Source organism: Lotus japonicus, chromosome 3 (genome assembly GCF_012489685.1).
Source record: "Lotus japonicus ecotype B-129 chromosome 3, LjGifu_v1.2".
In the NCBI taxonomy this organism is placed as follows: Eukaryota; Viridiplantae; Streptophyta; class Magnoliopsida; order Fabales; family Fabaceae; genus Lotus; species Lotus japonicus.
The window spans coordinates 91,551,782-91,579,429 of NC_080043.1; the positions used below are offsets into that span (position 1 = coordinate 91,551,782).

A 27,648-nucleotide genomic window follows, 5' to 3' on the forward strand; every position below is an offset into this window, starting at 1 on the left:
GGTTATTAACTTACTAATTTTAAAAATAAGTGGGAGTAAATTAGAAATGATTATGAATACTTTAAATAGTCACCTATTTTTTAAAATAATTAAGTTTGAAAGCTATAACTTAAGTTAATTTGTTCATATAATAATAATAATAATAATAATAATAATAATAATAATATGTGTGTGCGGGTATGGGGCGGGTTGGGTACTATAGTACCCATACCCGCACCCATACCCATTACTTTTTGCGGGTAATTACCCATACCCAATCTCATACCCATCTAGCGGGTTTTTACCCTACCCATAGTGGGTATTTTTTACGGGTACCCTATGGGTATAAGACCCATTGCCATCCCTATAATAAAGGGAAACATCTTCATTACATATTTCGTGACCCATCTTAGATTGCAAGAATTACTCCAAACACGTCCTGAGTGGGAGTGAAATGGAAAACCAAAATATATTTGCACCATCCTAAAATATATATAACATTTTTTTTTTGAAAATGAATATATAGAACTTTTAACCATAACAGAACACAATGAAAAACTAAAATAATTATGATACAAACATAAATACTTGTAACTTCAGAAAATAATTTAAAATTAAAGTTTTTCTGAATAGCTAATCAAGTTTTTTTTTACAACAAAAATATATATTTATTGAATGAGAAAACAAGCATGAGAACAACCCTCTCATGCATAAGGGATCACCAATACAAGACCGATCAACACATACAATACAAAATTCCTCTTGAAAGGTCAAACTTAGAATATGTGCCTCATTAAAATCTTACTAGGAAAAACTCATTTAACCTTGCTAGCAATCAAGTTTACATCATATTCTCTTATTTTATTTTTGACGGATGGTTTACATCATATTATTGATTATTGAGGATCATCATCAGATCATGCAATAAGTTTAATATTTTTTAAGAAACTTCCTAAACCAAAGGGCAGAGAGCTTTTGATGTCTTTTCAAATTATCCTTGTAATCGACGAAGTTAATTCCAAAACGAATGGTGTAGCCAGAATTCCATTCAAAGTCGTCCAAAAGTGACCATGCAAAGTATCCTTGTACTTTCACACCATTCCTTTGCACCAAAAGCCAACAAATAAATAAAAATAATTAACAATAGAGTTAAGATCATTTCAAAAAAAAAATCCAATAGAGTTAAGATGCATAAGATTAAATTGTGAAATAAGTAAAGAGAGGAGGCCAATTACTTGATTGCAGCTGAAACATAATAAAGATGACGAAAGTAGTAATCAATTCTGTAAGTATCTATAAGTGCCTCTCCAAGTGATAAGCTTGGATCATTGAATTCATCGATGCCTATAATTTAATTGAAATATGAACATTTTAGTAGACATTTAATGTGATTAGGAAGAAATAAAAAAAAACATAATAATTATAGAAAAGTGATGTGTATAGAAATTTAAAGAACATAATTAAAGCATTACCATTTTCTGTTATGAAAATCAAAGGGTTATTATACTTTCTCTTTGTGTACAACAATAGTTCTCGAATCCCCCTTGGATAAACATATAGCCATGATGAAGCAGCCTGAATAGAAATGATGTGTCTCTATTACTAATCAACCAAACAAATCATAGTATTTGAGATATAACAACAAATCAAGGAGAGTATAACGTACCCTAGGTCCAATTGGTATCCCATTACGCTCAACTGTCATAAGTCATAACAACAGATTTATCAAAGGCATTAGCAGATTAATCACTCTATCAGTGCTTTTAACGTTAATTCAATTTAATGAACTCCTTAACTTCTAGATCATAAATTATGTTGCCCCTTAATTTTAGACTTTGGACTCTTAGCAATCCAAGAATCCTCAATTCGGTGAAGTCAGGGGTCCGATATTGGACAGTAGAGATTTGAAGAGACTATTTTAAGTGTATAGTTATCTCTTCAAATCTGAGTCGTCCAATGCGGCCCTAATTAACCGAATGCAGGATTCCATGAGGTCCTAACTCTTTCCAAAAGGAGAAAAAGGGCATGTAATTTATGATTTCTTCATTAAGAGTTGTAATCAAGTGTTCTTACATGTTAAGTTGGCATGAGAATCTGTGGAGTAGCTCGGTATGCTTTTGTCATTCTTTGAATGAGGTATATCTGCAGCATAATTACTGGTGTAGTAATTTATTCCAATAAAATCAAATGATCCAGCAAGTAGCTTGGATTGCTCCTCAGTGAAGTTTGGTAATCTATTTCCCACCAAAGACATCATGGTTTCTGGATACTTTCCTGTCGTGAGTGGCTGCATATACCTGCAACCAAATCAAATAACAAGTTTGGATCAGTTTATCTTACATTATAATGAATTCGGAAACTTGGAAGCCACTTAGAAGCTTATCTCTATAATTGATTCTGACTTCATAATCAATTGTAGAAGAGTTTCCAAATATGTACTAAGAAGCAAGACACACATAGAAAGACCGTAGAATAGAATAGAATTGAATACTGTTTACTTACCATCCGAACATGAAATCAAGAGCACGCTGGGCAGCATGATGGTCTGATTTGTCATTTGAGAATGGCAAGAACCAGTTACTGTTTAAGGTGATTCCTATAAAACCTTTCTGAGAAGCCTGCTCATATTCAACTTTTTAATGTTTTGAACGTTTCATAATAATGAACAAGATTGCTACAACCTTCAACTAATATGGCTTATGTTTAGATAATCATTGACAACAATGCAAACAAATGTTAGCACTCAATTTGTAGAAAAGAAAAGTGAACTAAACTCTTATAGATTGAGATGAAAGTTCGTTTAGAGTGCAGTACTCAATTAATATCCAATCACACACTAATAAATTGGACCATTAATGGAGAAAGAATTAGAGACTGGGTCCTCCCGTGGACTAGCACTGCACCTGGTATTTGGTTTTATAAATTTTGACAGCAGCTGCATGAGCAAGGAGTTGATAGTGCGAGGTCAGGTAGGGCTCATTAAAAATCGAACTGTAACTGTATGGCTCATTAAGAGTACTCCAATGCTTCACTCTATCTCCAAACTCCTTGAAGCAAAGTTCCGCATAGTCTTGAAAATCATTTCTACACATAAAAATGCGTGTTCAACACTACTACAATCTGGACCAAGATACTTTTATGTTGCATGACATTGCCATATAAAATTTTGTGTCTTTTTCTCCTTCATAAATAGAGTACAATCTATTTAATAAATATGATGAGAGAAATAGACACAAAATTGTAGCTAACAATGTCACGTGGAATATCAACATATGAGAGGATTCTGATTCCTACAATCCATGTTGTGTCATGCCACTTACATGATATGAGGACTCGAGAAGCCACTATACTCGTCTTGTAAGGCTATGGGAAGATCCCAATGGAAAATGGTCACAAATGGTTGAAGACCTGAATTAACCCCATCAATTTATTATGAATTTGAACATCATGGATGTGATGATATAAGAATAAAGAATAGAGTACTCATGACCATTATGCAGTAGCTCATTGATCAGGTTGTTGTAATACTTGATTCCTTCTTGGTTTATACCGGCACTTATTTTCCCTTCTGCATATTTATTAGAGTGCTTAATGTAAATGGAAGATTGAAGTAGCTGAAAGTCATAAGGGTGTAAATTTGAATCCAACATAAACTTACTTGGCAATATCCTTGACCATGAGATGGAGAATCTGTAAGAATCTGTATTCATATACTTCATGATCTGAATATCTTCCTGTTAACATGTACAGGGGCGGAGGCAGAAAATTTTGAAAGGGGTGACTAAAATCTAAACCAATATAATTTGTAAGAAAATTTTAATTTTTATCAAAATAAAGAATGTGTCAAAAAAAAAACATAGGTATTTTAGTGAGAACAAAACTGAAGGAGCAGCATAGCAACAAACACCTTTTCTTTTGTACTAAAGTACCCTCACCTTTTCTTTTTTTAAACACATTGAAAGTTTGTTTGTTTTGGTAATTTTGGCCTTTCCTTCCCCTTTTCTCTCCCTTTCTCCTTCCCCAATCCACTTTCCCCTTTCTTCTTCAGATTTCTTCAGACTTCACCGACCTCCACACCCATGTCGCTGTAGCCTCTAGCTGTCATTTGTTTTGATGTAATATCACTAAAAATTGTTGCCCTTGGCTGTAACTAGATGCAAGAATTTGGAACACATTCAAATCAATTTAGTTAAGGTACTCAAGATTTTATCAACCATTCAAAGTTTTAGTACGAGATTTTAACAAGTCCACCATCACCTGAGAGGTCTAAGCTTTATTTGGATCCAAGAAATTAATTATCCACTTTAATTAGATGTCCTTCTCGTTTCCAAAATCTTCATTGGACAAGTTCAAAATTCAAGAGTAAAGAAACAGAGCGAGAGTAAATACATGGAGGAAGAGGCCATTATGCCAAGATAAAACAGGGGATCAAAAGAAAAGGAACAGAGACACGGTCACGGTCACCCACAACCGCATAATCATCCAACCACGAGCCTCTCATCACCAGCAAAACTTACAAAAAAGAAGGTGCTTGTGCTGTTGTACTCTCTAGCCTTTAAGAACTCTGCTTCAATTTTGAGAAATTCCAAAAATCCAGGGGTGACTAAGCAGGGGGAAGTCACCCCTGTGCCTCCGCCACTGAACATGTAAATTTGGTAATACAAGATAAAAAAAAAAATTGAAAGTGAAAGTTGATGAAAAAGTTTATTATATCTCTAAGACTCTCAACACTTATGAAAGACACATGTGAAGGTTCCTCAATGGTATATTTTAGGCTTAATTGCACTTTTGGTCCCTGAACATTGGCCTTCCTGTGAAAATCGTCCCCGAACTTTAAAATTAGCAAAAATCATCCTGAACATTTACACTTAGTTGCAAAACTGGTCTGCCGTTAGACTTCCATCCGAAAACTAACGTTTTCTGGGTAAAAAATAATAAAATAATAAAAACACATGAACTTCATCTTCTTCCTTCCTTCAAACCCAGAATTCCAGAAAAATCAAAAAAAAGATTCAAAATCAAGAATCTCATAATAAACCAACAATTAAGCCATGTTCCTAGGTGGCAGCAACTACCAAACCTACCATTTCTACCTGTACTACCAAATCTGGGCGAAAAACACAATGATGTTGGTGCTGACTCATTCCAACTCTCACCTTCTTCCTCTCATCACATTCACCTTCAAATCCTCTTCTTCAACGCCATTATGAAGAAGAACCCACCAAAATCACCATCACCACCATTTCAAACCCCATTGCTTACCCACCATCTCATTTGTTCTTGGTTCCAATAGAGATTCCACTCTCCCGTTACCGGACCTTATCACGGGATCGATTCCAAGACTTTTCCTTTCTGGGTTCTTCCTCCCTCGCCAAATTTTCCTCCTTTAGGTATTGTTTTGCCTCAAAGGGGAGAAATTGGAGCTACCCATTTCGTCAGATTCGTTGTTCATCTTCCATGGAACAAGGGTTGAGGCCCAAGCCAAAGAAAATTGGGCATGTGGAGAGAAAAATGCCAGATTTGGATGATGCCCAAGTCATGAAACCATCCACTCATGGGATTTGTAGTCAGATTGAGAAGTTGACTTTGTGTACTAGGTACAAAGAGGCAATGGACCTGTTTTAAATTTTGGGAACTTGAAGGTGATGCTGCTGATGTGGGTGGTAGCACTTATGATGCTTTGGTGAATTTTTGTGTTGGTTTGAGATCAATTAGAGGGATTAAGAGGGTGTTTAATTATATGATTAGTAATGGGTTTGAGCCTGATCTGTATATGATGAACAGGGTTTTGCATATGCATGTGAGATGTGGTCTCATGCTTGATGCACACAAGTTGTTTGCTAATATGTCTGAGAGAGACGCAGTTTCTTGGATGAACTTGATCGGTGGACTTGTGGACTCTGGGAATTATGCTGAAGCTTTTGAACAGTTTTTGTGCAGGTGGGAAGAGTTTAATGACTGCAGGGCTCGCACTTTTGCCACCATGGTTCGGGCATCATTCTGCGTTAGTTCGTCATGGTTTTGGCTGAATATTGTGGCAAACACAGGGCTTGTTGACTTCTATAGCAAATGGGGTAGGATGAAACATTGTCATTAATCATCCTCAAATGTTTTTTCATATGGCCTTGGGTGTGTACTTTTGATATTTATGCTTGATTAATCGCTAGTTGTTATGAGATTCTTGAATCTTGATTTGTTTTTTTTCCTGAAATTCTGGGTTTGAAAGTATGAAGAAGATGAAGAAAGAGATGAAGATGATGAAGTTCATGTATTTTTTATTATTTTATTATTTTTTACCCAGAAAACGTTAGTTTTCAAACTAAAGGCAAACGGCAGACCAATTTTGCAACGACATGTAAACTTTGAGGACGTTTTTTTTCTAATTTTGAAGTTTGGGGACGATTTTCGCAGGAAGGCAATAGTTGGGGACCAAAAATGCAATTAAGCCTATATTTTATGTCAGATAAGCTCCTTAAAGAAAATTTTTTTTTTAGCTTGATATATGTAGTACGTTCAATTTAGATTTCAATATTTTGGGAGGCACTGTTTTGATACTTCAGTTGTTAGATGAAAATTCTTAAATGTCTTTTATTACAAGATTGAAAGAATAATGGTGTCAAAATATCAATAGCCATTTGAATCTTACCTTATAGCGATGATACTGATCATCAGCTACATCTCCATTGCTTCTGTCCAATACCATTCCTGTATGCAATTACACCAATTACTAGCATATATATGACTATTGCCAGTTCCCACAGGGAGTGGAATTATGGCTATTGTTGATTGATGCTTCTGTTTTTTGTTTTCTTCAACATTCCTATTTATTTTCTACTTACATTTTTAATTATCAACTAATTTTTACTTCATTTCCTATTTTGCAGGAAACAATAACTATAAATTTTCCCTATTTCCTATGCAAAACTAGCTGGAAACTATGAAAAAAAAATTGAGAAAAGAAACCAAAATAATAATTATCTATGCTTTCTTTTAAGCTGTTCTAAGTTTTCATTTTAACATCGGTTTAAGAGAAAATTCTGCAGAACATGTCAAGTTTTACACACAAAACAGAGGAGCTCCATTCAGTATGTTCCCTATCTTCAAATGTGAAAATATTTGGCCAGAGGTTCAAACTGTCTGGTCCAGTGACTATCTATGAGTATATCTTTTGGTTTCCATGAAATGGATATCTTTAAATACAATAAAAAATGTTTTCTGATTCACTTATTGCATTAATAGCATGTTCGAACCAACTTCTCTTTCATGAGAATCAATTCTGAAACCCATAAGCCACTCATAGTAACTTCTCACCAGAATTGATTATGGCTTCAGAATCAATTACAGAAGTGTATCCAAACATGCACAAGACATAAAGCACATTCTTGAGCCACTTGTTAACACCTTTGACCCAATGAATTGAATCACTATCACATTATCAACATAAATAGTATCTATGACTAGTAAATAAAACAAAACAGAACATATAAATCAAGCATCTTTTTTATATACCACCAAATTATTCACCAATTTGAGATAAGGTGGCTTGTAAAAAAACCAATTTGAGATAAGGTAAATAAAAAAAACTAGAAACCAATAAATAACTAAAGATCTCTATTACCTGGGTTTTGGTGAGTTAAGTTATCCCATATACTTGGTCCTCTGCCACCTTCATTTGCAGCACCTTCAAACTACATCAATACAAACACACACACACAAATTAGCTCCCATTCTTAACCTTTTAAGTTGTTTCTGAGATATATATTATGACCTGTTTGGAAGATTTCATTTGAACTTGCCTTAGAGAATAAGCGCCTATGCAAGTGTTTGAGAAAACTTATGTAATTAGCTTATGCTCTCCCTATAAGCTCCTATAAGCTATTTTCAGCTTATTTTATTGAGTTTCGCAAATTAGTTTATGAATAAGTGCTTACGTTATAATTGCTCAGAATGGTCTTATGAAAATGTAAAGCAAAAATCAAAAGACCTCTCTATACAGACGCACCTGATAGGCGGAGGAGCCAGTGCCGAAAATGAAACCTGCCGGAAAACTGCTCCGGTTTAGAGAAGCAACATCAGCAATAGTAGGACCAATTTTAGCAGCTTCAACGATTGTAAGAGAAGAGCTAATAACAAGGGTGAAGATACCAATGTTGAGGAGATATAGACATAGATAATAGTCACTGAATGCCATACCAAATGTTTTTGATTCTGCTCAATTACAACTAATGGAGGAAGTGAGAATGAGACTTTGAACTTCAAGGTGAAGAAAGACAAGAGCAGAGAGAGATATATATAGGAAATTGGAGGAGCTTAAATTTTGATTATTTTAGTATGTCTTAGTCATGTTGTACTGCACTTATGGTTTTTTGCGTTAATAAACTTCATATCATTCTCACAATTTTTTTTACCCCTCAAATTTGAGAGTTACATACTGCACTTATATTTACGAAACTTTTTCTCTTTACGAAATACAAGCCATGCCTTTTGGAATCATGTTTACTAAAAAATACAAAATTAAAGATGGTATAAAAATATAAAAGGGTGGTGCCAAATTTATTATGATTATTATTTTAGTATCTGCCTTTGTAGCTTTTTAAGGCGTTTCAATTTTTGTCCCAATCCATCCTTGGGAAATTTAAACACACACTTTATGTGTTTACATCACATATCATATACACCAAAACTTTATGGTGTTTCTGAATTTTTTTTTTCATTCTTTCTTAGGCATTTTACGAAAAAATTATTAGTTTCAGCCTGGTAATTAAGTGGAAATGAAATGAGAATAAAAGAGAGAAATTAAAAGAAAAATGAGAGATGTGAATGGTGATATAATTAAATGAGAAAAAAGAGATAGATAGTAACAGAGGCGAATGCATGTCACGACATGAGGGGGCAAATGCCCCACTAGATTTTGTCAAAAATACACCAATAATATACAAAGATTCAGCTGGTAGAAAGTAATTGAAAATTTTATGCCAAAGGTTAAGCAAGTAGTTGCTCCCAATAAAGTGTTAGGGGAGACAAGGGAGTCCATGATCTGATGAGCAAGACACTAAGAGATATCGACGCCACATCTTAACCCAAAACCTTAAGTCATTACGTTTATGAGTCACATTTCTTATAAAGTCTTCTCATCACCAAATTTAACCAATGTGAGACTTTTACTCCGCACTTGAATTCTCAACCTAAGTAGTAGTTGCCCCCACTAAAACACACATAGTTTGACTTTGAATTGAATTATTGAATTACACGAAACTGTTTATTTTGTTCTATGATTTTAAGTTTCACTTCACTTGCTTATTATTCTTGTGGTTGCTCTATTTCGGGTGGGGATCCTCTATTTCATACATTATATGTTTAACATACTCCAATATCTTGTGTTCTGAAATTCTTGGTGTTTAACGTGTTGTCCCCAACCTTATGCACTCAGTAAAACATTATGTCCAATTATATGGAAGAAAAAAAATTAGATTTTGACTCATAAAGATTTTTAAAATTTTGAGATTTCAAATCAGTTGTTTTGAATCGTTTCACCAATTTAAAGACAGCTACTAAGATTTTATTTCAAAAGAAAATTAAATTGTTGAAAAAGCAATCCATGAGAACAATCTTCTTAAGAAATAGGTGAAAACAAAAAAACTCACATTAAACCTCCGAAGACATACTTCTAGAGGCTAACCCCATATCAAGAATGGCTGCCAACCTAAAGACCCCAAATCAAATTATCAAGAATGGCTGCCATCAAGGGCTGCAAACCTAAAGACCCCACGAGAACTACTAAATTGATTTGATTGCTATAATTCATTGCATTTGGTTTTTATTGCGTAAGTCTTAGTTTTTTTTGGTTTTTTTTATATGCAAAGAATATATTATTTTTTTGGTACATCGGAAAATCAAATAATATATTATTAAGCACGAGTGATGCTAACCCATATATAAAGAGAGAAAAGACAAAAGTAAAAAAAGAAGGAAGCAAAATAGTGCAAAAATTGCAGCACCAATGAATAACCCAAAAAATTCCCCCTGTATCGTAAACAAACAGCATATATACAACATTTTTTTCTCTTTATAGTATAATTTTATTTAATTCATTCATACCTATAACCGAACTAGTGGTAAGCTAGTTAGACTCATGTAATGATGATAGCATAAGTTCGAATATCGGGAAATACTTTTATTGGGAGAGGCATGTAAATATGTAACTGTCTCTCGAACGAGTGACGACATCCGTCAAAGACATAAAAAAAACATACGGTGATGGATCCATAAATTTTATGTTGTGTGGGCAATATGCATATGAATATTTGTAACAAGAAAAACATAACATATTACTATAAAAAGTATCAAAATACATCACAATTGTTCTTCACGAGCTTTCATATTTTGTAAACTCGACACAATTTTTTTCATTTTCTACACTATTTTGAAAATTCCCCCTATTGTTTAAAAGCATTGACTCGTCATTAACACGAAAAGTTAACGATTGGCACAATAAAAATCAAATGCAATCAATTTTAGCAATCAAATGAATTCAGAGGTACGAGAAATTGCCCATATGGGGTTTTTTCGTCGAGGAGGTGGTCGGAGGGAGGGGCTATGCTTGAAAGCAGGAGAAGGGAAGGAATGAGGTTGACAGTGGAAAATTTAGGCTTTTGGGTGGTTCTCCTCTCATTTGCTCCATTTTTAGTAGCACTACTTCATTTTTTTTCTTTAACGTACTTCCAGTCTTTCAATGCATTTTGTCTTCTTGTAAACTGTCATGCTCCACTTCTCTCTCAATGGATGCTCCAATTAATGTTGATTTCTCAAACACTCCAGGCCCAAAATATGCTACTCAACAATCCATTGGTATTAGTTTGACAATCCTTTCTTCGAATATGTTACATTTCTTCGAATATGTTACATGATCCATATATGCATTTTGATGATCGTAAAAAAATTTGCATTTTGATCATTGATGAGTATTTGTATCCCATATTGCTCTGTTCTTCAATACTCTTATTTTTTTTGAAACTCTTCAATACTTTTTAATAGAATGGAAGAAATTTCCTTTTCCTCAATAGAATGGAAGAAGAGGAAAACTTGTTTCTATTATCTTATTGAACCAAATGAACATACATGACTTTTATATACTAGTAAACTAATTACATGTGATCTATTAACAGAACTAAACTTCTTCACAAGTAGTTATTATAAACAGAACTCTCTAATATTGTGGAAGTAGACATATTCATAAAAACAAACCTCCACTAATTTTTATTGAGGAAATTCTTGAACCAACGGGCTGAGATTTTTGGGTATCGTTTTAAGCCATTTTTGAAATCCACAAGGTTAAGTCCAAATCGCACAGTGTAGCCAGAGTCCCATTCCATATTATCCAACAGTGACCACACAAAATATCCCTTTATATTCACACCATCCCTTCAATACATAAAAGTCAATATAATAATTAGGATTTTTCTCCCATTCCTGATAAAGTACAAGATACCAAATCAAATGCCCAAATAATTAACATCCTACTTTTTACACTTTCCTTTGATATCAAAAGAGAGGGGGCTCTCATTTTCCCGAAAAAGATAAATGTAAAAAGCATAGAAAACAAGTATAAGTTAATAAGAATTAGAAAATTTATTGCAAGACGCTTTTTAACACTATTTTTAGCATGCATTTTTATCGTTTGAAATTCATGTATGTCCTACCAAATAAGAAATCGACTCACTAAATTGGACGTGTGACCAGTATGATTTGGTGGATTGCATGTGGATTTTAGTCAATAAGAGAGGTTCTGACAAAGCATTACTTACTTGATTGCTTTATGAGCATAGTAAAGGTGACGATAAAGGTAATCAACTCTGTAAGTGTCCAAGAGGGATTCTTCAATTGATAGTGTTGGATCGTTGTACTCATCATAACCTATCAATTAATTTTGTAACATTTTCATCAGCTTTATTAATAGCACGGGATGTCGGGATGCATAAAATATCTGAGAAAATAACAAGTAAAATTGATGTTTTACCATTTTCAGTAATGTAAATTACAGGATTGTTGTACTCCTGTTTGATGAAAAGCAATAGTTGGTGAAATCCTCGCGGATAAATGGATAACCAGTCTGAAGCAGCCTGCACATAATATGGAATGGACCAAAAGCTATGACAAATAATTTCCAGGGATCAAAATGAAAGGCATTGATATGTAAAGAAGCTGCTAACGAAATGAAGAAATACATACCAAGGGACCAATGGCCTTGCCGTTTATTTGATCTGTCATTAAAAAATAAAAAATCATGCTATCATATATAGTTCATAGTAACTACAATAAGTTCTCTCTTTCAATTCTATTTGGCCATTCATTAGAACAGAAGCAATGCAATCATATAATCAACTTGATAATTACTTGTACAACACTGCTATATGTTACTAAGGAAAAATGTAAGAAATGTCATGTGTCAAAACTAACCGTGTTACTTGACAGAAATTATGGAGTTAGTGGAATTAAAATTCATCTTTTTTTTTGTTTTCTATCGTAACTTTTAGTATTTTCCTTACTTGTTTTATTAACAAGAGCATCAAATTGTTGGGCTGGTCCTGCGCCACGTAGGTGAGGTGCATTGGCAATATAAAAGGATGAGTAGTAGTTTAGGCCCAGAAAATCAAACGACCCCTTAACTAGCTTGGCTTCTTCTTGAGTGAACTTCAGTAGCCGTTTTCCCACATAAGATTGCATACTTTTTGGATATTCACCTTTTGTGAGAGGATCCATATACCTAACCCAAAATGTAAATTCTAGATACAATCAACAAGAAGTATTGAAATGCTATTTTCTCATTTCCTAATACTTTACACAAATGACAAATTGCTACATTTGAATTCAGTTTCAAAAAAAGAATTCAGTTGGTTAGATTTAAGTAGGTTACTTTTAAATTCAAGTCTAGTCAACTGAATTCAGATGTAGTTTGCCTTCAATTTAGATTTAAGTAGGTTATTTGAGTATTAGTAGACCAATCTTAGTGGAATCATCCACTAATAGTGATCAATAATGGGAAATGCTTAATTAACAATCACAATAAGATCATATAACTGCACATATTATAATGTTATTGGTCCACAATTTTCTTACTAAGTAGAGTGATACATCACCAATCATGTCATGACCATATTTTCAAAAATTATTATAATCTCTCCTTTAGTGTTTCTTCTCTCTAAGTTATGAAATATGAATAGTTAAGTGTAACCTTTACCATCCAAACATGAAGTCAAGGGCACGTCGTGCAGCATCAACATCTGATTTCGCTTGAGTTGCCGGCACAAACCATTCAGTATTTATGGTAACCCCTATTAAACCCTTTTGAGATGCCTGCATATACATTTTTAAATATTTTGGTCATTCACCAACAGTTTCAATAAGTCCCATAAAAAAGGGATGGTCTTCCAACAAGAAGAATTTAGGCATGGATTTGTACAGTAACCCTTCAAATAGAAACTTTCATGTTAATTAAATTTCAGAGCATCAACATTGATTAGAGCTTAAAAACCATTTTGTAATTTTGAAAAAGTTAAAGATTATAGAAGACCTGATACTTGGTCTTGTACACTTTGACAGCAGCAGCATGAGCAAGAAGCATGTAATGCGAAGTCAAATATGGCTCTGTCCCCGAATCGCCACCAGTGCAGTTCAGCTTTAGCCAAGCAGAACACCGACCTGGTGCAAACCTTCCATTTCCATAGGCATGCCGACTCACACTACTTGGTTCATTCAAAGTAATCCAATGTTTCACCCTATCACCAAATTCCTTGAAGCAAAGTTCAGCATAGTCCCTAAAGTCTTTTCTGCAAGCTCAAAAAATTATAAATTTTTATCAGTTCATATTCATAATTTTTACTAAAAACACTCCCTCGATAGTCATATATAAATAGATCTAGCCTCTACGTGGAAATTGGTGTCACTCACACAATGCGAGGGCTCAATAAACCGCGATACTCATCTTCTAAGGCTTGAGGAATATCCCAATGGTAAAGGGTTACATATGGTTTCACACCTGCATGGATATGATATGGTTTCTTAATGACTGTTTATGATAAACAACAACATGGATATGATACTAGTACAATGTAAAGAGTTAAGTAAATAAATAGTGATAAATTATGACCATTAGCCAGTAGCTCATTGATGAGGTTGTTATAGTAGTTTACTCCTTCACGGTTTACACCTCCGCTAAGCTTTCCTTCTGCGCGTAGTTAATAAGAAATTGACAATTGTTAGCATGAAACATAAACTAAGAAGCAAGGCTGTCTGGAGTGGAATATCAGCAAAGCAAAACCTGACTTACTTGGTAGTACTCTAGCCCAAGAAATGGAGAATCTATAAGCATCCAAGTTCATATTCTTCATGATTCCAACATCCTCCTAAAATATGTAGACCAGTCTATCATGACTCTACATATATTATATATATGTATACAAAAACTACCTATGTCGTACTACAATTTGGACCATACCTTATATCGATGATATTGGTCGCAAGTTACATCTGCATTAGCTCCACCTGCTATTTTTTCTGCATTCCATTTCATTGATAAATTAGTAGAAATAATGCTTGTAACTAGACAATTTATTAGCTTATTTGGCTCTGTGTAACAAGGGGCCAAATTCTAGAAGGTTAGAGCAATTCAAGAACCACTTGATGCTCAAATTGACAATTGAACATGATTCCAGCACTAAATACATCATTTTAACAAGTTACACAAAATGAATTGAACTTGTAGCATAGATCCAACATGCAGAAAGATAGTTCCTCCTTAATGCAAGGCAAAAAGGACTAGATGTCTAGATCAAATATACAGGGCATGATGATGAATCTTTTAAATTTTTTCCCCGAAATAAACTTTAAAAAATACATTATTTGCATGTTTATATCAGCTTCTCTTTCCTTATTAATTACAATCAATTCTGAAACCCAGAAGCTACTCCGTTACTCACATAAGTTTCTCCTCATAATGGATTCTGCCTCCAAAATCAATTATAAATGTAAATTTGCCAAACATGCATATACTATTTCACATTGTAAATTCAAAAACAAAGAAAGAGAAAAAAGAAGATGTGATAATTACCTGGATGTTTATGAGTGAAAGTATCCCACACACTGGGTCCTTTTCCACCTTCCCTTGCACCACCTTCATGCTACAAATTCAAATCAACATGAGAATCTGTTCAATACTAACTCAGAGCAATTACAATTTCCAAAATGGTTCAAATTCAATGAAAGATTGCATACACCGAACCTGGTATGCTGCAGAAGCTGTTCCGAAAACGAAACCTGGCGGGAAACTGCTCCGGTTGAGATCCGAATCGTCGAGAATGGGCGCAACAACGTGGGCGGATGAGGTAGCAAGAAGAGAGAAAAGGCAAAAAAGCACGTTCATCACGATCGTCTTCATCTTCATCTTCATCTTTGAGAGAGTGAACTTGAACAAGAGTATCTGGGCTTTTGTGCTATTTATAGATATGCATTTGTGGCGGTTTATTAGCGCTAATTTCTTCGTTTTTCTTTGATCCGAAAATATGGGGGGTCATTTATGCATTGACGAGTTTCAATCTCAAATTTAATCAACATGATGATTGATGAGTTGATCATTTCGCACAATCGTGGAATGTCCTATGTCATAGCAAAATATTTCCAGTCAATCCTACTTCAATTACTGGTGTTTGTTATTTTAGTAAAGGAAGCAGTTTTTTTTTACCATGTTACCAAATTATCTTACAGCTGATAATCATGATATTAATATTTCGCTCCACTACCAGTGCATTAATTGGGAGTTGGAGCCGGCCAATTTTTTTAATCTAATTATAATTATAAGAGCTGAAAATCATATCTCAAACCATTTGTTTAGTGGATAAAGTTTTGAATCACTACATCAACTCACTTAATTAATAAAGGAAATCCGTAGATCTATCTTTGTATACTTCTTGGCTTCTTGCCACTAGTCTAAATTGAATGAATAAGGGTAGTATGGATTTGACCTATTTAGCTTAAACATACTTTTCATGGGTCTAGGCAGAGGGAGGTTTCGCCCAACACTTTTTTTTTACTTAAAAGTTAAAATATAATATTTTTTTCAAAGATTGTCAAATATTAAAAAAAAAAAAAATTTGGGAGACAAGGTTTCATTTTTAACTTCAGACTCACTTTCACTTCACATATACTTTCGTTCTTACTCAACACTCTTTTTTTTGGAAGAGAAAATTTTCTACCCTTTAACTAAAAATTCCCATATCACCTAATGCAAAGATAATCCAAGCGAAGAAAACTGTTAAAAATTGTTCTTAACTTTAACATCCAAAACACCTTCAGCAAGATCTAATGTTTTGAATTAACATTATGTTAGAACTAGAAATTTTAAACTACGATTTCGTAATTGGATTTTGATTTGTTGCTCACGATATACTTTCATTTAGTAGCACGACTTCATTTTTTACTTTAACTGTACTTCCAGTCTTTCAATGCATTTTGTCTTCTTGTAAATTGTCCTGCTCCACTTCTATCTCAAAGGATGCTCCAGTTAATGTTGGTTTCTAAAACACTCCAGGCCCAAAATATATTCAACAATCCATAGGTATGAATCCTTTCTTCGAAAATGTTACATGATCCATATATGCATTTTGATGCTTACGAAAAAAAATTGCATTTTGATCATTGATGAGTATTTGTATCCCATATTTCCTTGTTCTTCAATACTTTTGTTTTTAAGCTTCAATACTTTTTAATAGAATGGAAGAAGAGGAAAAATTGTTTCTATTATCTTATTGAACCAAATGAACATACATGACTTTTATATACTAGTAAACTAATTACATGTGATCCATTAATAGAACTATACCAAAAATGTAACAGAACTAAACTTCTTTACAATGTAATAGAAATATGTAACTAATCCAATAACTCTATAATATTGTTGAAGAGGTCATATACATAAAAACAAACACCCACTAATTTTTATTGAGGAAATTCTTAAACCAATGCGCTGAGATTTTTGGGTATCTTTTTAAGCCACCTTTGAAATCCACAAAGTTGAGTCCAAATCGCACAGTGTAGCCCGAGTCCCATTCCATATTATCCAACAGTGACCACACAAAATATCCCTTTACATTCACACCATCCCTTCAATACATAAACTGATAAAAGTCAATAAAATAGTTATGATTTTTCTCCCATACCTGATAAAGTATAAGATACCAAATCAAATGCCCAAATAATTAACATCCTACTTTTAACACTTTCCTTGGATATCAAAAGAGAGGGGGCTCTCATTTTCCCAAAAGAGATAAATGTAAAAAGCATAGAAAACAAGTATAAGAATTAGAAAATTGCTAGCAAGATGCTTTCCAACACTTTATTTTTAGCATACATTTTTATTGTTTGAAATTCATGTATGTCTCACCAAATTAGAAACCGACCCACTAAATTGAAGGTGTGGCCAGTATGATATAGTGGATTGCACATGGATTTTAATCAATGAGAGTGTGTTAAAAAAATGTCAATACAAATATCAATATAGAGAGGTTCTGAAAAAGCATTACTTACTTGATTGCTTTATGAGCATAGTAAAGATGACGATAAAGATAATCAACTCTGTAAGTATCCAAGAGGGATTCTTCAATTGATAGTGTTGGATCGTTGTACTCATCATAACCTATCAATTAATTTTGTAACATTTCATGATCAGATTTATTAATATCACAGGATGCATAAAATATCTGATAAAATAACAAGCAAAATTGATGTTTTACCATTTTCAGTAATGTAAATTACAGGATTGTTGTACTCTTTCTTGATGAAAAGCAACAGTTCGTGAAATCCTCGCGGATAAATGGATAACCAGTCCGAAGCAGCCTGCATATAATATGGAATGGACCAAAAGCTATGAAAACAATTTCCAGGGACCAAAATGAAAGGCATTCATATCGAATGAAGCTGCTAATGAAATGATGAAATACATACCATGGGACCAATGGCCTTGCCATTTACTTGATCTGTCATTGAAAAATAGAAAATCATGCTTTCATATATAGTTCATAGTAACTACAATAAGTTCTCTTTCAATTCTATTTAACTATTCATTAGAACAGAAGCAACTACTGCAATAATATAATCAACTTGATAATTACTTGTACAACACAACTATAATCAACTTGATAATTACTTATACAACACTACTATTTGACAGAAATTATGGAGAGGTAGTGGAATTAAAATTCATCTTTTTTTAATATATTTTTCTACTGTAATAAATTTTAGTATTTTTCTTACTTGTTCTATTAACACGAGCATCAAATTTTTGGGCTGGTCCCGCGCCATGTAGGTGAGGTGCATTGGCAATATAAAAGGATGAGTAATAGTTTAGGCCCAGAAAATCAAACGACCCCTTAACTAGCTCGGCTTCTTCTTGGGTGAACTTTGGTAGTCTTTCTCCCACATGAGATTGCATACTTTTTGGATATTTACCTTTTGTGAGAGGATCCATATACCTAAACCCAAAATGTAAATTGCAGATGCAATCAAAAAGTATTGAAATACTATTTTCTCATTTCTAATACTTTGCACAAATGACACATTGCTATATTTGAATTCAGTTGGTTAGATTTAATTAGGTTTCTTTTAAATTAAGTCTAGTCAACTGAATTCGTATGTAGTTTGCCTTCAATTTTATATAGTTTCCACTAATATAAATTCATCCACTAATAAGTGATCAATAATGGGGAATGCTTAATTTACAGTCACAATAACATCATATAACTGCACATATTATAATGTTGTTGGTCCACAGTCTTCTTACTAAGTAGAGTGATACATCACCAGTCATGTCACCTTCATATTTTCAAATCTTAATATAATCTCTCCTTTAGTGTTTCTACCCTTTAAGTTATGAAATATGAATAGTTAAGTGTAACCTTTACCATCCAAACATGAAGTCAAGGGCACGTCGTGCAGCATCAACATCTGATTTCTCTTGAGTTGCGGGCACAAACCATTCAGTATTTATGGTAACCCCTATTAAACCCTTTTGAGATGCCTGCATATACATTTTCAAATATTTTGGTCATTCACCAATAGTTTCAATAAGTTCACATAAAAAAAGGGATGGTCTTCTAACAAGAAGAATTTTGGCATGGATATGTACAGTGCCCCTTCAAATAGAAATTTTTAACTTTCATGTTATTTAAATTTCAGTCCATCAACATTGATTAGAGTTTAAAAACCAGTTTGTAATTTTGAAAAAGTTAAAGAATAATAGAATATAGAGGACCTGATACTTGGTCTTGTACACATTGACAGCAGCAGCATGAGCAAGAAGCATGTGATGCGAAGTCAAATATGGCTCTGTCCCCGAATCGCCACCAGTGCAGTTCAGCTTTAGCCAAGCAGAACACCGACCTGGTGCAAACCTTCCATTTCCATAGGCATTCTTACTCACACTACTTGGTTCATTCAAAGTAATCCAATATTTCACCCTATCACCAAATTCCTTGAAACAAAGTTCAGCATAGTCCCTAAAGTCATCTCTGCAAGCACATAAAAATTATATATGTTAATCAGTTCTTCATGTTTACTAAAAACTTTCCCTCAATAGTCATACATAAAAAGATCTAGCCTCTAGATGGAAATTTGTCTCACTCACACAATGCGAGGGCTTAATAAACTGCCATACTCATCTTCTAGGGCTTGAGGTATGTCCCAATGGTAAAGGGTTACATATGGTTCCATACCTGCATTATGATTAATGACTGTTTATGATAAATAACCACATGGATATGATACTAATATGATGTGAAGAGGTAAATAAATAAATAAATAGTGATGAATTATGACCATTAGTCAGTAGCTCATCGATGAGGTTGTTATAATAGTTTACTCCCTCACGATTCACACCTCCACTAAGCTTTCCTTCTGCATATAGTTAATAAGAAATAGACAGTAATTAGCATGAAGCATGAACTAAGAAGCAAAGTTGTCTGGAGTAGAGTATCAACAAAATTTGACTTACCTGGTAATACTCTAGTCCAAGCAATGGAGAATCTATAAGCATCCAAATTCATATCCTTCATGATTCCAACATCCTCCTAAAATATGTAGACCAGTCCATCATGACTCTACACACACACACACACACACACATATATATATATATATATATATAAATAAAACTACCTATGTTGTACTACAATTTGGACCATACCTTATACCGATGATATTGGTCGCATGTTACATCTCCATTACCTCCATCTCGTATTTTTTCTGCATGCCATTTCATTGATAAATAAGTAGTAACTAGACAATTTATAATCAAAGGCAAACAATAGCTTATTTGTTCCTGTGTAACAGCGAGCCAAAATTGCACCCGGATACCCAAATTCTACAAGGTTAGAGCAATTCAACTACCCCTTGATGCTCAAATTGACAATTGAACATGATTCCAGCTCTAAATACATCATTGGAGAAAATCTAGCAAGTCACACAAAGTGAATTGAACATAGATTCAACATGCAGAATTAGAGTTCCTCCTTAATTATTAGCAAAGAGGACTAGATATCTAGATCACATAAACAGGGCATGATGATGAATCTTTTAAAAAAATTCTCCTAAATGAACCTAGAAAATACATTATTAGCATGCTTGGATCAGCTTCTTTCTTTTTCCTTATAATCAATTTTGAAACTCCGAACTAGTCAGTTACTCACATAAGCTTCTCCTCATAATTGATTTTGCCTCCAAAATCAATTGTAGAGGTAAATTTGCCAAACATGCAGATACTATTTCACATTGTAAATTTGGAAACAAAAAATGGAAAAAGGAAGAAGAAGAATTGATAAATACCTGGATATTTATGAGTGAAAGTATCCCATACACTGGGTCCTTTTCCACCTTCCCTGGCACCACCTTCATGCTACAAATTCAAATCAACATGAGAATCAAATCTTGCAATTTCAAAAATGGTTCAAATTCAGTGAAAAATTGCATACACTGAACCTGGTATGCTGCAGAAGCTGTTCCGAAAACGAAACCTGGCGGGAAACTGCTCCGATTGAGATACGAAACGTCAAGAATGGGAGCAACAACGTGAGCGGATGAGGTAACAAGAAGAGAGAAAAGGCAGAAAAGCACGTTCAACATCATCATCATCTTCATCTTCATCTTCATCTTTGAGCGAGTGAACTTGAACAAGAGTAACTGATTTGGTTATCGTTTCGATTTGCGGGACGAGAGGCTTTTGTGTTATATATATGCATGCATTTTGTTGGGACTATTTTCTTTGTTTTTCTTTGATCCGAAAACATGGGGTCATTTCTACATTGACGAGTTTAAGTCTCAAATTTCAGCAACATGATGATTGATGAGTCGATGATTTCGCACTATCGTGGAATTGGAATGGCCTATGTCATAGCAAAATATTTCCACTCAAAGCTACTTCAATTACACGTGTTACGTTTATTAAATTAAAATAGTATACATTTTTACAAATTGACAAATATTAAAAAAATTAATTTAAGAGACTAGAGTTTCATTTTTAACTTCACACCCACTTTCACTTCACCAATCACGATATACTTTACTTTTTTTCTGGCTTCATCTTCCACCATATGTGTCGCCACTTCTGTCGTTCTTCCACCCTACTCGATCTGCCCATCATCACTTTTGTCGTTGTTGATATGTTGTTGCTTTTACATTGACGAGTTTGATGTTAGGACTCTTCTTATAAACTGAAATGGAGAAAAATGTCACTACCACTCATTTTAACATTTTTTTTTCCAACACTCTTTCATTTATTTGATTGATTAAAATTTATGTGTGAGTCCACTAAAAATATGAGATACACATAAAAATTACAAACAAAAAAAATCAATAAAAAAGTATTGAAAAGTGGGTGTTAAAGTTAGTGATGATAATACTCATTTTAGAAAAGAAAAATCATAGGATTTTAATTCATTCATAGTCCCTCTTTTACATTGAAGCAATTAATATATCTATTATTTTTTCTTGTCACATCACTCATGGAGGAAGAAGTCAAATTGGCGGTAGCGGCAGGATGCTAAAAGGGGTGAAAAGTGAAGGAATGACAATAAGAGGTAGGGGTGCACATGGGTTGGGTTGGATGGATTTATAGGCTAATTATGATCCGAACCAATTACAATTATTTGGGTTGGATTGGGTTAGATTTCACGAGTTTTCACCCTCGGACCCAAACCAACCCAATCCGACGATCTTCGGGTTAGTTCAGATGGGTTAATTGCATCACTATATTAAAATAATAATAAATATGAAATATTGAAAGAAATATTAAAACTTCAAAAAAAAATTAGAAAAAATTGGTAAATAGGTTATGGTACAAAATAACATAAAAAAGACAAAACATTGTACTAAATAGCATGAAATAGTATTTCATAAATGACATATAGCCAAATACCATGAAAACAACTACGGCAATGAACTCAAGTTAATCAATACGACAATGTCATGACACTTAGAATTTATTTGTCTCCATTCTCCGACATGCCAAATAAAATTGAAACAAAAAGTGAAGAATGTGAAAAGTAAAATAAAATAAGGGGTTTAGAATTTTACATGTATGTTAGGTAAAATTATTAAAAATATAGATTAAATAATATATTATTATTGTATGTTTGAATTTCAGGTTGGGTTGGGTGGATTATTCTTAAATCCGGTATCCGATTCAAAGTTGATTGGATTGTAATAAAATCCGTCAGATTGACCCATTAGCTCAATCCAACCCATATTTTTTTCATTGGATTGGGTTGGTTCGGGCGGATTCATTGGATCTACCCGGCCATGTGCACCCCTAGTAAGAGGAATGAAAACACATTTTCAATATTCCTTTCACTTTCAACATGGTTTGGACAAAATAAGTAAACAAAAATGAGCCAACGAATATGATTTGGGAAAATAAACATGTAAATTTAACTTTTTTTATTTACATAGGTAGAATCAATATCTATCAAATACATCAATATGCATCTGCACATCCACTTTTTATTCCATATCAGGTCGAATAAGACCTTTTAAAAAATAATTAAAAATAATAATTTACTAGCAAGTATAACTTTCAATGCTTAATGAATATCATATTATTCAGCATAAAGTCTAGTTTCTTCTTTGAGGAAGTCCTTGAACCACAATGCAGAAAGTTTCTCATATCTTTTCAAGCCATTTTTGTAATCCACAAAGGTCATTCCAAATCGTGCAGTGTAACCAGAAGACCACTCAAAGTTGTCGAACAAAGACCATATATAATACCCTTTGACATTCACACCATTCCTGTCATATATAATTAAAACGAAACATATCGAAATGTGTTGCATTGTATGATAGAAAAAATACAACAAGCTGTTATAAATGTAAATGACTACCTACCTAATTGCACATCGAAGATAAAAGAGATGACGATAATGGTAATCAATTCGAAAAATATCCATGAGCGATTCCTCAACTGATAGTGTTGGATCATCATATTCATTTATACCTACAAGTTAAGTTGCAAGTTGTCATAAACCTTTAATACAAAAGGTTAACAAAATCTCATACACTAATGAGGAAGATCCTCTGTTTCGATTTAGTGTTCCATTCTATCCCTGACCAATAAATTTGTGGCATGCCATGATTTAATTGGTGAGACTAGGAAGAGAGAACACTAAATTGGAAAAGAGGATTTGGTGTGTAATCAATGTTATCACATTCAAGGAAACTAAACATGATATACATATAGGTGTTTACTCTTATACCATTTTCAGTGATGTAAATCAAAGGGTTGTTGTACTTTTCCTTGGTGTATAACAAAAGATCTTCGATTCCTCTTGGATAAACGTATAACCAATCAGAAGCAACCTGGATAATTATTGAAAGAGGGTTTGTTTTATAATTTTTTCGAATGGATTAAACTTGTTAAGTGGTTAATTTCAAGTTTAGGTGGCAATGCACGTACCTTAATACCTATGGGTTTGCCATCACGCTCAACTGCAATTAATTATGAATACAAAATACAAGTTGTTAATTATCAGCAATGATGAAATTCAACATATATATATATAAGCATTTTAGAGAGCTCATTGAAGAGCAAGGGATTGGTTCCTTACATGCAGGATTGACCAATGAATCTGTTACGTAGCTAGGTTTGGCATTTCTTAGTTGAGGTGCATCTGTGGCATAGAGTGAAGTGTAATAGTTCAGGCCAATAAAATCATATGAACCTTTAAGTAGCCTAGCTTGCTCTGCTGTGAACTTTGGTAATCGTGCTCCAACAAGAAGTCTCATGCTTTTGGGGTACTCTCCGGATGTTAGTGGATCCATAAACCTGAAGAAATCAATTGATTCAATTCAAAATTTTGTCCAAAAACTCATAAATCCTTATCGCAAAAATTAGATAGTTTCCATTATTAAAGTCTTATAGCATGTTTGGATCAATTTCCTTTTCTCATAATCAATTCTGAAATCCAGAAGCTACCAACATAAGCATCTCTCCAGACTCGATTCTTCATTTAGAATCAACTGCTGAAAGATTTCTAGACTTACTCTTAATAGTAATATGGAAGCCATGACCCAACTATTTAAGGCCTTACTAAAAGGAGAAATTTATGCCTATATTCCTTTGAAAAACCAATGATCATGCATGGATCCTAACATTACGGTATAGTTCTTTCATTTCTATCCCATATTCAATATCTCAATTTTTTTCTTCTTATATTTGCATGTGTATTTTGAAGATGAATCAAAATTCAGAGAGAGAGATATATGAGCTCTTACCATCCATACATGAAGTCCATTGCTCTTTCAGCAGCCTTTTGATCATATCTGGTGTCGGAGAGAGGTAGGTACCAATGAGATACCAAGGTTATGCCTATGAAACCCTTCTGAGATGCCTGCATATATATGAGCAATGTTTTAATATTTTAGTTTACTATTGACTTTTTTATTTTTACAAAAAATTGTAAAACAACAATTATCCTTAATTTCTTTTCCTAATTCTTGGACCCACACGAACCCACGAGCACATCAAAATAGTTAGAAATATAACATGAAACCATTCATGATCTTTTGTGAGACAGTTGATTCATGACATGACACCAAAGTTCTTTAAGTCCTTATGATCAAGAGGTATAAAATGCTCGAGCTTTATTACCCTCGTTATTCTAATAAATGAATCTGAGTTTCAACATAAGGTCAGAGATTTTGTGAAAGTTACAAACCTGATATTTGGTCTTGTATACACGAACAGCTGCTGCATGAGCAAGAAGTTGGTAGTGTGAAACCAAATAAGGTTCTATGGATGAATCACCACCAGTGCAATTTGTGTTCATCCATGCAGAACAACGACCTGGTGCAAACCTCCCCACTGCGTAGCCATTTTGGCTATAACCCCATGGCTCATTCAAAGTAACCCAAAGCTTCACCCTATCGCCAAATTCCTTGAAGCAAAGCTCCACATAGTCTCGAAAATCTTTTCTGAAAAATTAACAATCAAGTGTTAAACAATTTGTTAAGGAATGTTTGCGTTTGGTTTGACGTTGAACTAAATGTCGATCAACATTTGAATTAATTGTAGCAAAATCTTGCTTCTCTATTAATACTTTCGGATGTGTATTTTCTCGTTTGTGTTGATAGCTAAGTCAAACCAAACAGCACGAATAAGGTCTATTTTGGATTAATAAAAACTCACACTATGAGAGGGCTTAAGAAGCCACCATACTCATCTTCTAAAGCTTGCGGAAGATCCCAATGGAAAAGGGTCACAAATGGTTCTAGACCTGAAATTAATATGTTTTTAATGTTTAATTAATCAATTAGTACTACTCATATATAGTATCTGAAAGAAGAAAAAAAATATGACAAGATCATCAAGTCGATCAAAGTATAATATAAAAAATTTAAGTTGAATCAATTGAGTTTGTGAATCTGACCATTAGCCAATAGCTCGTTGATGAAATTGTTGTAATAGTTGATTCCTTCTTGATTTATACCTCCACTTAGCTTTCCTTCTGTTGTGGATAAATATTTTACAAAAAATTTTGATTTGGAATGGGTAATTAAATTATGCTAACCATCCAACACTGTGAAATTTAATTGAGAACAATAGTCAATGATCGATCAGCATTATTTGACTTACTCGGCAATATTCTTGACCAAGATATGGAGAATCTGTATGAATCTAAGTTCATATCTTTCATCATCTTAACATCTTCCTGTAATATATAAGGACCTAAATATATTTAGCATTCTCCAAATACATTATGCATGCAGCTAATTAATAAGAAGAAACAAATACTTTGAAAGAGTCGGGCTCTTGCAAGCCGCAATAGTAAAACCTTGTAATTGTGATATGTGTCAATGGCCACATCTCCATTGCTTCTATCCTCTATCTTTTCTGCATATGGTCAATACAAGATATGCACATTGTCAATATTATGTTTGTGAAGATATAAAGATATACTTTGTATTTTTAATTAATGGGAGGGAACAGAGAAATAAACACCAAATAATAAGGACATGAAAATTTCAGACTGAGAGACCTGGATATTTATGGGTGAAGGTATCCCATATACTTGGCCCTCTACCACCATCCATTGCACCACCTTCAAACTATACCCAACATAACATAATCAATATCATAATAACTGTTGTTTAGAGAAAAAAAATTGTTTTTATAATAATTATTCCCTAAAAATTCTAATAGAGCATTAATTAATAAATGTTTTTTTCACATAATGCTCTAATTATGAGAATAGATAAAAACACACTTTAAAATGTAAAATATGAAAATAAATAATATCTTTTAAAATTCATTATATTTATTTATTTATTAACATGTGTGTTTCTTCTCTTTTTGTAAGCAGTTATTCCCAAATGAACGAAGTATATATTAGTAGTAGCTTAATTAAGAAGTTAATTAAGTACTAGTTTGGAAAACATACATCCAAAGCAAGCAAACATTTTTATCTTACTACAAATTATTGAATATTGAATTTAACGAAAATTCAAACATGCACTAAGAATATACTTGGTATGAGGAGGATCCAGCTCCAAAGATGAAGCCGGGAGGGAAACTGTTTCGGTTGAAAGAAGCAAGATCAAGAACGGGAGCAGCATTTTCAGTGCAATGAACAATATTCGAGTTGGTAATCACAAGAACGAAGGCAACGAGTCCTAAAAGGTAAAAGCGTTTGCATGATGATGCCATGTTAATCTGGTACATGTTTCCTCTTTTCGCTTTTTAAGGATGATTCAGCTTAATTAACTAACTGCATGCATGCGTCGCTTTTTATATAGGTAGAAAGTAAGATCAGAATGCCACGTGTTCAAGTTGAAATGTCTCTTTTGACCAAAGTGAAAAACAATTTTGGCTGCTATATCGTATTGATCTAAAAAATTCCAAGATAAACTAGATATGGTATAGGTAGGCGCGCTTAATTAGTCAGAATTTTATCTATAGTGGATAACTTATACATTAATGTTTTGCCAAGATAACGTGTACACTTTCTTTAAAAAAAGATAAAAGATAACGTGTACACATTTTCGTGTAAATATGTTTATATTATATCTTTTGACCACAATGTGTCAACGCCAATATTGGATCATTGTATGTATCTCATTACGTGCCATATCTCATGC

The 27,648-nt window shown here is 33.5% G+C and overlaps 4 protein-coding genes across 6 annotated transcripts; all 4 read right to left on the reverse strand.

The window, feature by feature from the left end:
- Positions 1–610: 610 nt before the first annotated feature.
- LOC130747352 (beta-glucosidase 12-like) lies at positions 611–8,251 on the reverse strand. 2 transcript variants are annotated; one of them, XM_057600260.1, is made up of 13 exons: positions 7,982–8,251; positions 7,598–7,667; positions 6,626–6,684; positions 3,638–3,713; positions 3,470–3,547; positions 3,300–3,387; positions 2,883–3,063; positions 2,482–2,597; positions 2,053–2,276; positions 1,646–1,677; positions 1,452–1,554; positions 1,215–1,323; positions 611–1,081 (listed from the first exon to the last, which is right to left on the reverse strand). In XM_057600260.1, exons 1-13 carry the CDS (start codon positions 8,168–8,170, stop codon positions 910–912), a joined length of 1,497 nt encoding a protein of 498 aa, XP_057456243.1. In that variant the 5' UTR covers positions 8,171–8,251; the 3' UTR covers positions 611–909. The 2 variants fall into 2 exon arrangements, with proteins under 2 accessions (XP_057456243.1, XP_057456244.1); XM_057600261.1 differs by lacking the exons at positions 6,626–6,684; positions 7,598–7,667; positions 7,982–8,251 and adding an exon at positions 3,915–5,086.
- Positions 8,252–11,050: 2,799 nt separating this feature from the next.
- Positions 11,051–15,654, reverse strand: LOC130747354 (cyanogenic beta-glucosidase-like). The gene is made up of 13 exons (XM_057600264.1): positions 15,257–15,654; positions 15,086–15,155; positions 14,474–14,532; positions 14,306–14,381; positions 14,126–14,203; positions 13,927–14,014; positions 13,550–13,805; positions 13,217–13,332; positions 12,525–12,742; positions 12,208–12,239; positions 11,996–12,098; positions 11,784–11,892; positions 11,051–11,400 (listed from the first exon to the last, which is right to left on the reverse strand). Exons 1-13 carry the CDS (start codon positions 15,422–15,424, stop codon positions 11,229–11,231), a joined length of 1,545 nt encoding a protein of 514 aa, XP_057456247.1. The 5' UTR covers positions 15,425–15,654; the 3' UTR covers positions 11,051–11,228.
- A 1,110-nt stretch (positions 15,655–16,764) lies between these two features.
- Positions 16,765–21,310, reverse strand: LOC130747355 (cyanogenic beta-glucosidase-like). Its single transcript, XM_057600265.1, has 13 exons — positions 21,001–21,310; positions 20,848–20,917; positions 20,210–20,268; positions 20,018–20,093; positions 19,843–19,920; positions 19,652–19,739; positions 19,280–19,535; positions 18,930–19,045; positions 18,283–18,500; positions 17,974–18,005; positions 17,763–17,865; positions 17,557–17,665; positions 16,765–17,133 (listed from the first exon to the last, which is right to left on the reverse strand). Exons 1-13 carry the CDS (start codon positions 21,169–21,171, stop codon positions 16,962–16,964), a joined length of 1,548 nt encoding a protein of 515 aa, XP_057456248.1. The 5' UTR covers positions 21,172–21,310; the 3' UTR covers positions 16,765–16,961.
- Positions 21,311–22,921: 1,611 nt separating this feature from the next.
- LOC130747357 (cyanogenic beta-glucosidase-like) lies at positions 22,922–27,268 on the reverse strand. Of its 2 annotated transcripts, XM_057600266.1 has the most exons (13): positions 27,038–27,268; positions 26,550–26,619; positions 26,346–26,404; positions 26,147–26,222; positions 25,941–26,018; positions 25,700–25,787; positions 25,230–25,485; positions 24,787–24,902; positions 24,120–24,337; positions 23,969–24,000; positions 23,769–23,871; positions 23,401–23,509; positions 22,922–23,304 (listed from the first exon to the last, which is right to left on the reverse strand). In XM_057600266.1, exons 1-13 carry the CDS (start codon positions 27,230–27,232, stop codon positions 23,115–23,117), a joined length of 1,590 nt encoding a protein of 529 aa, XP_057456249.1. In that variant the 5' UTR covers positions 27,233–27,268; the 3' UTR covers positions 22,922–23,114. The 2 variants fall into 2 exon arrangements, 1 of the variants encoding a protein (XP_057456249.1); XR_009022363.1 differs by lacking the exon at positions 23,769–23,871 and having other exon boundaries at positions 23,285–23,304; positions 27,038–27,251.
- Between the last annotated feature and the right edge of the window lie 380 nt (positions 27,269–27,648).

Excerpts from the sequence above, each read along its gene's own strand:
- LOC130747354 (XM_057600264.1), bottom strand. The coding sequence starts at position 15,424 with ATGAAGATGAAGATGAAGACGATCGTGATGAACGTGCTTTTTTGCCTT. Across the intron at positions 14,015-14,125 it reads CAATGAGCTACTGGCTAATG|GTGTGAAACCATATGTAACC; the intron begins GTCATAATTTAT and ends ATATCCATGCAG. Across the intron at positions 13,806-13,926 it reads TTATTGAGCCCTCGCATTGT|AAAAGACTTTAGGGACTATG; the intron begins GTGAGTGACACC and ends TTGAGCTTGCAG.
- LOC130747355 (XM_057600265.1), bottom strand. The coding sequence starts at position 21,171 with ATGAAGATGAAGATGAAGATGATGATGATGTTGAACGTGCTTTTCTGC. Across the intron at positions 19,740-19,842 it reads CGATGAGCTACTGACTAATG|GTATGGAACCATATGTAACC; the intron begins GTCATAATTCAT and ends ATCATAATGCAG. Across the intron at positions 19,046-19,279 it reads TGTACAAGACCAAGTATCAG|GCATCTCAAAAGGGTTTAAT; the intron begins GTCCTCTATATT and ends ATGTATATGCAG.
- LOC130747357 (XM_057600266.1), bottom strand. The coding sequence starts at position 27,232 with ATGTACCAGATTAACATGGCATCATCATGCAAACGCTTTTACCTTTTA. Across the intron at positions 24,903-25,229 it reads TATACAAGACCAAATATCAG|GCATCTCAGAAGGGTTTCAT; the intron begins GTTTGTAACTTT and ends ATATATATGCAG. Across the intron at positions 24,338-24,786 it reads ATGGACTTCATGTATGGATG|GTTTATGGATCCACTAACAT; the intron begins GTAAGAGCTCAT and ends TGATTTCTTCAG.
- LOC130747352 (XM_057600260.1), bottom strand. The coding sequence starts at position 8,170 with ATGGCATTCAGTGACTATTATCTATGTCTATATCTCCTCAACATTGGT. Across the intron at positions 7,668-7,981 it reads CTGGCTCCTCCGCCTATCAG|TTTGAAGGTGCTGCAAATGA; the intron begins GTGCGTCTGTAT and ends GTATTGATGTAG. Across the intron at positions 1,324-1,451 it reads GATTTTCATAACAGAAAATG|GCATCGATGAATTCAATGAT; the intron begins GTAATGCTTTAA and ends ATTAAATTATAG.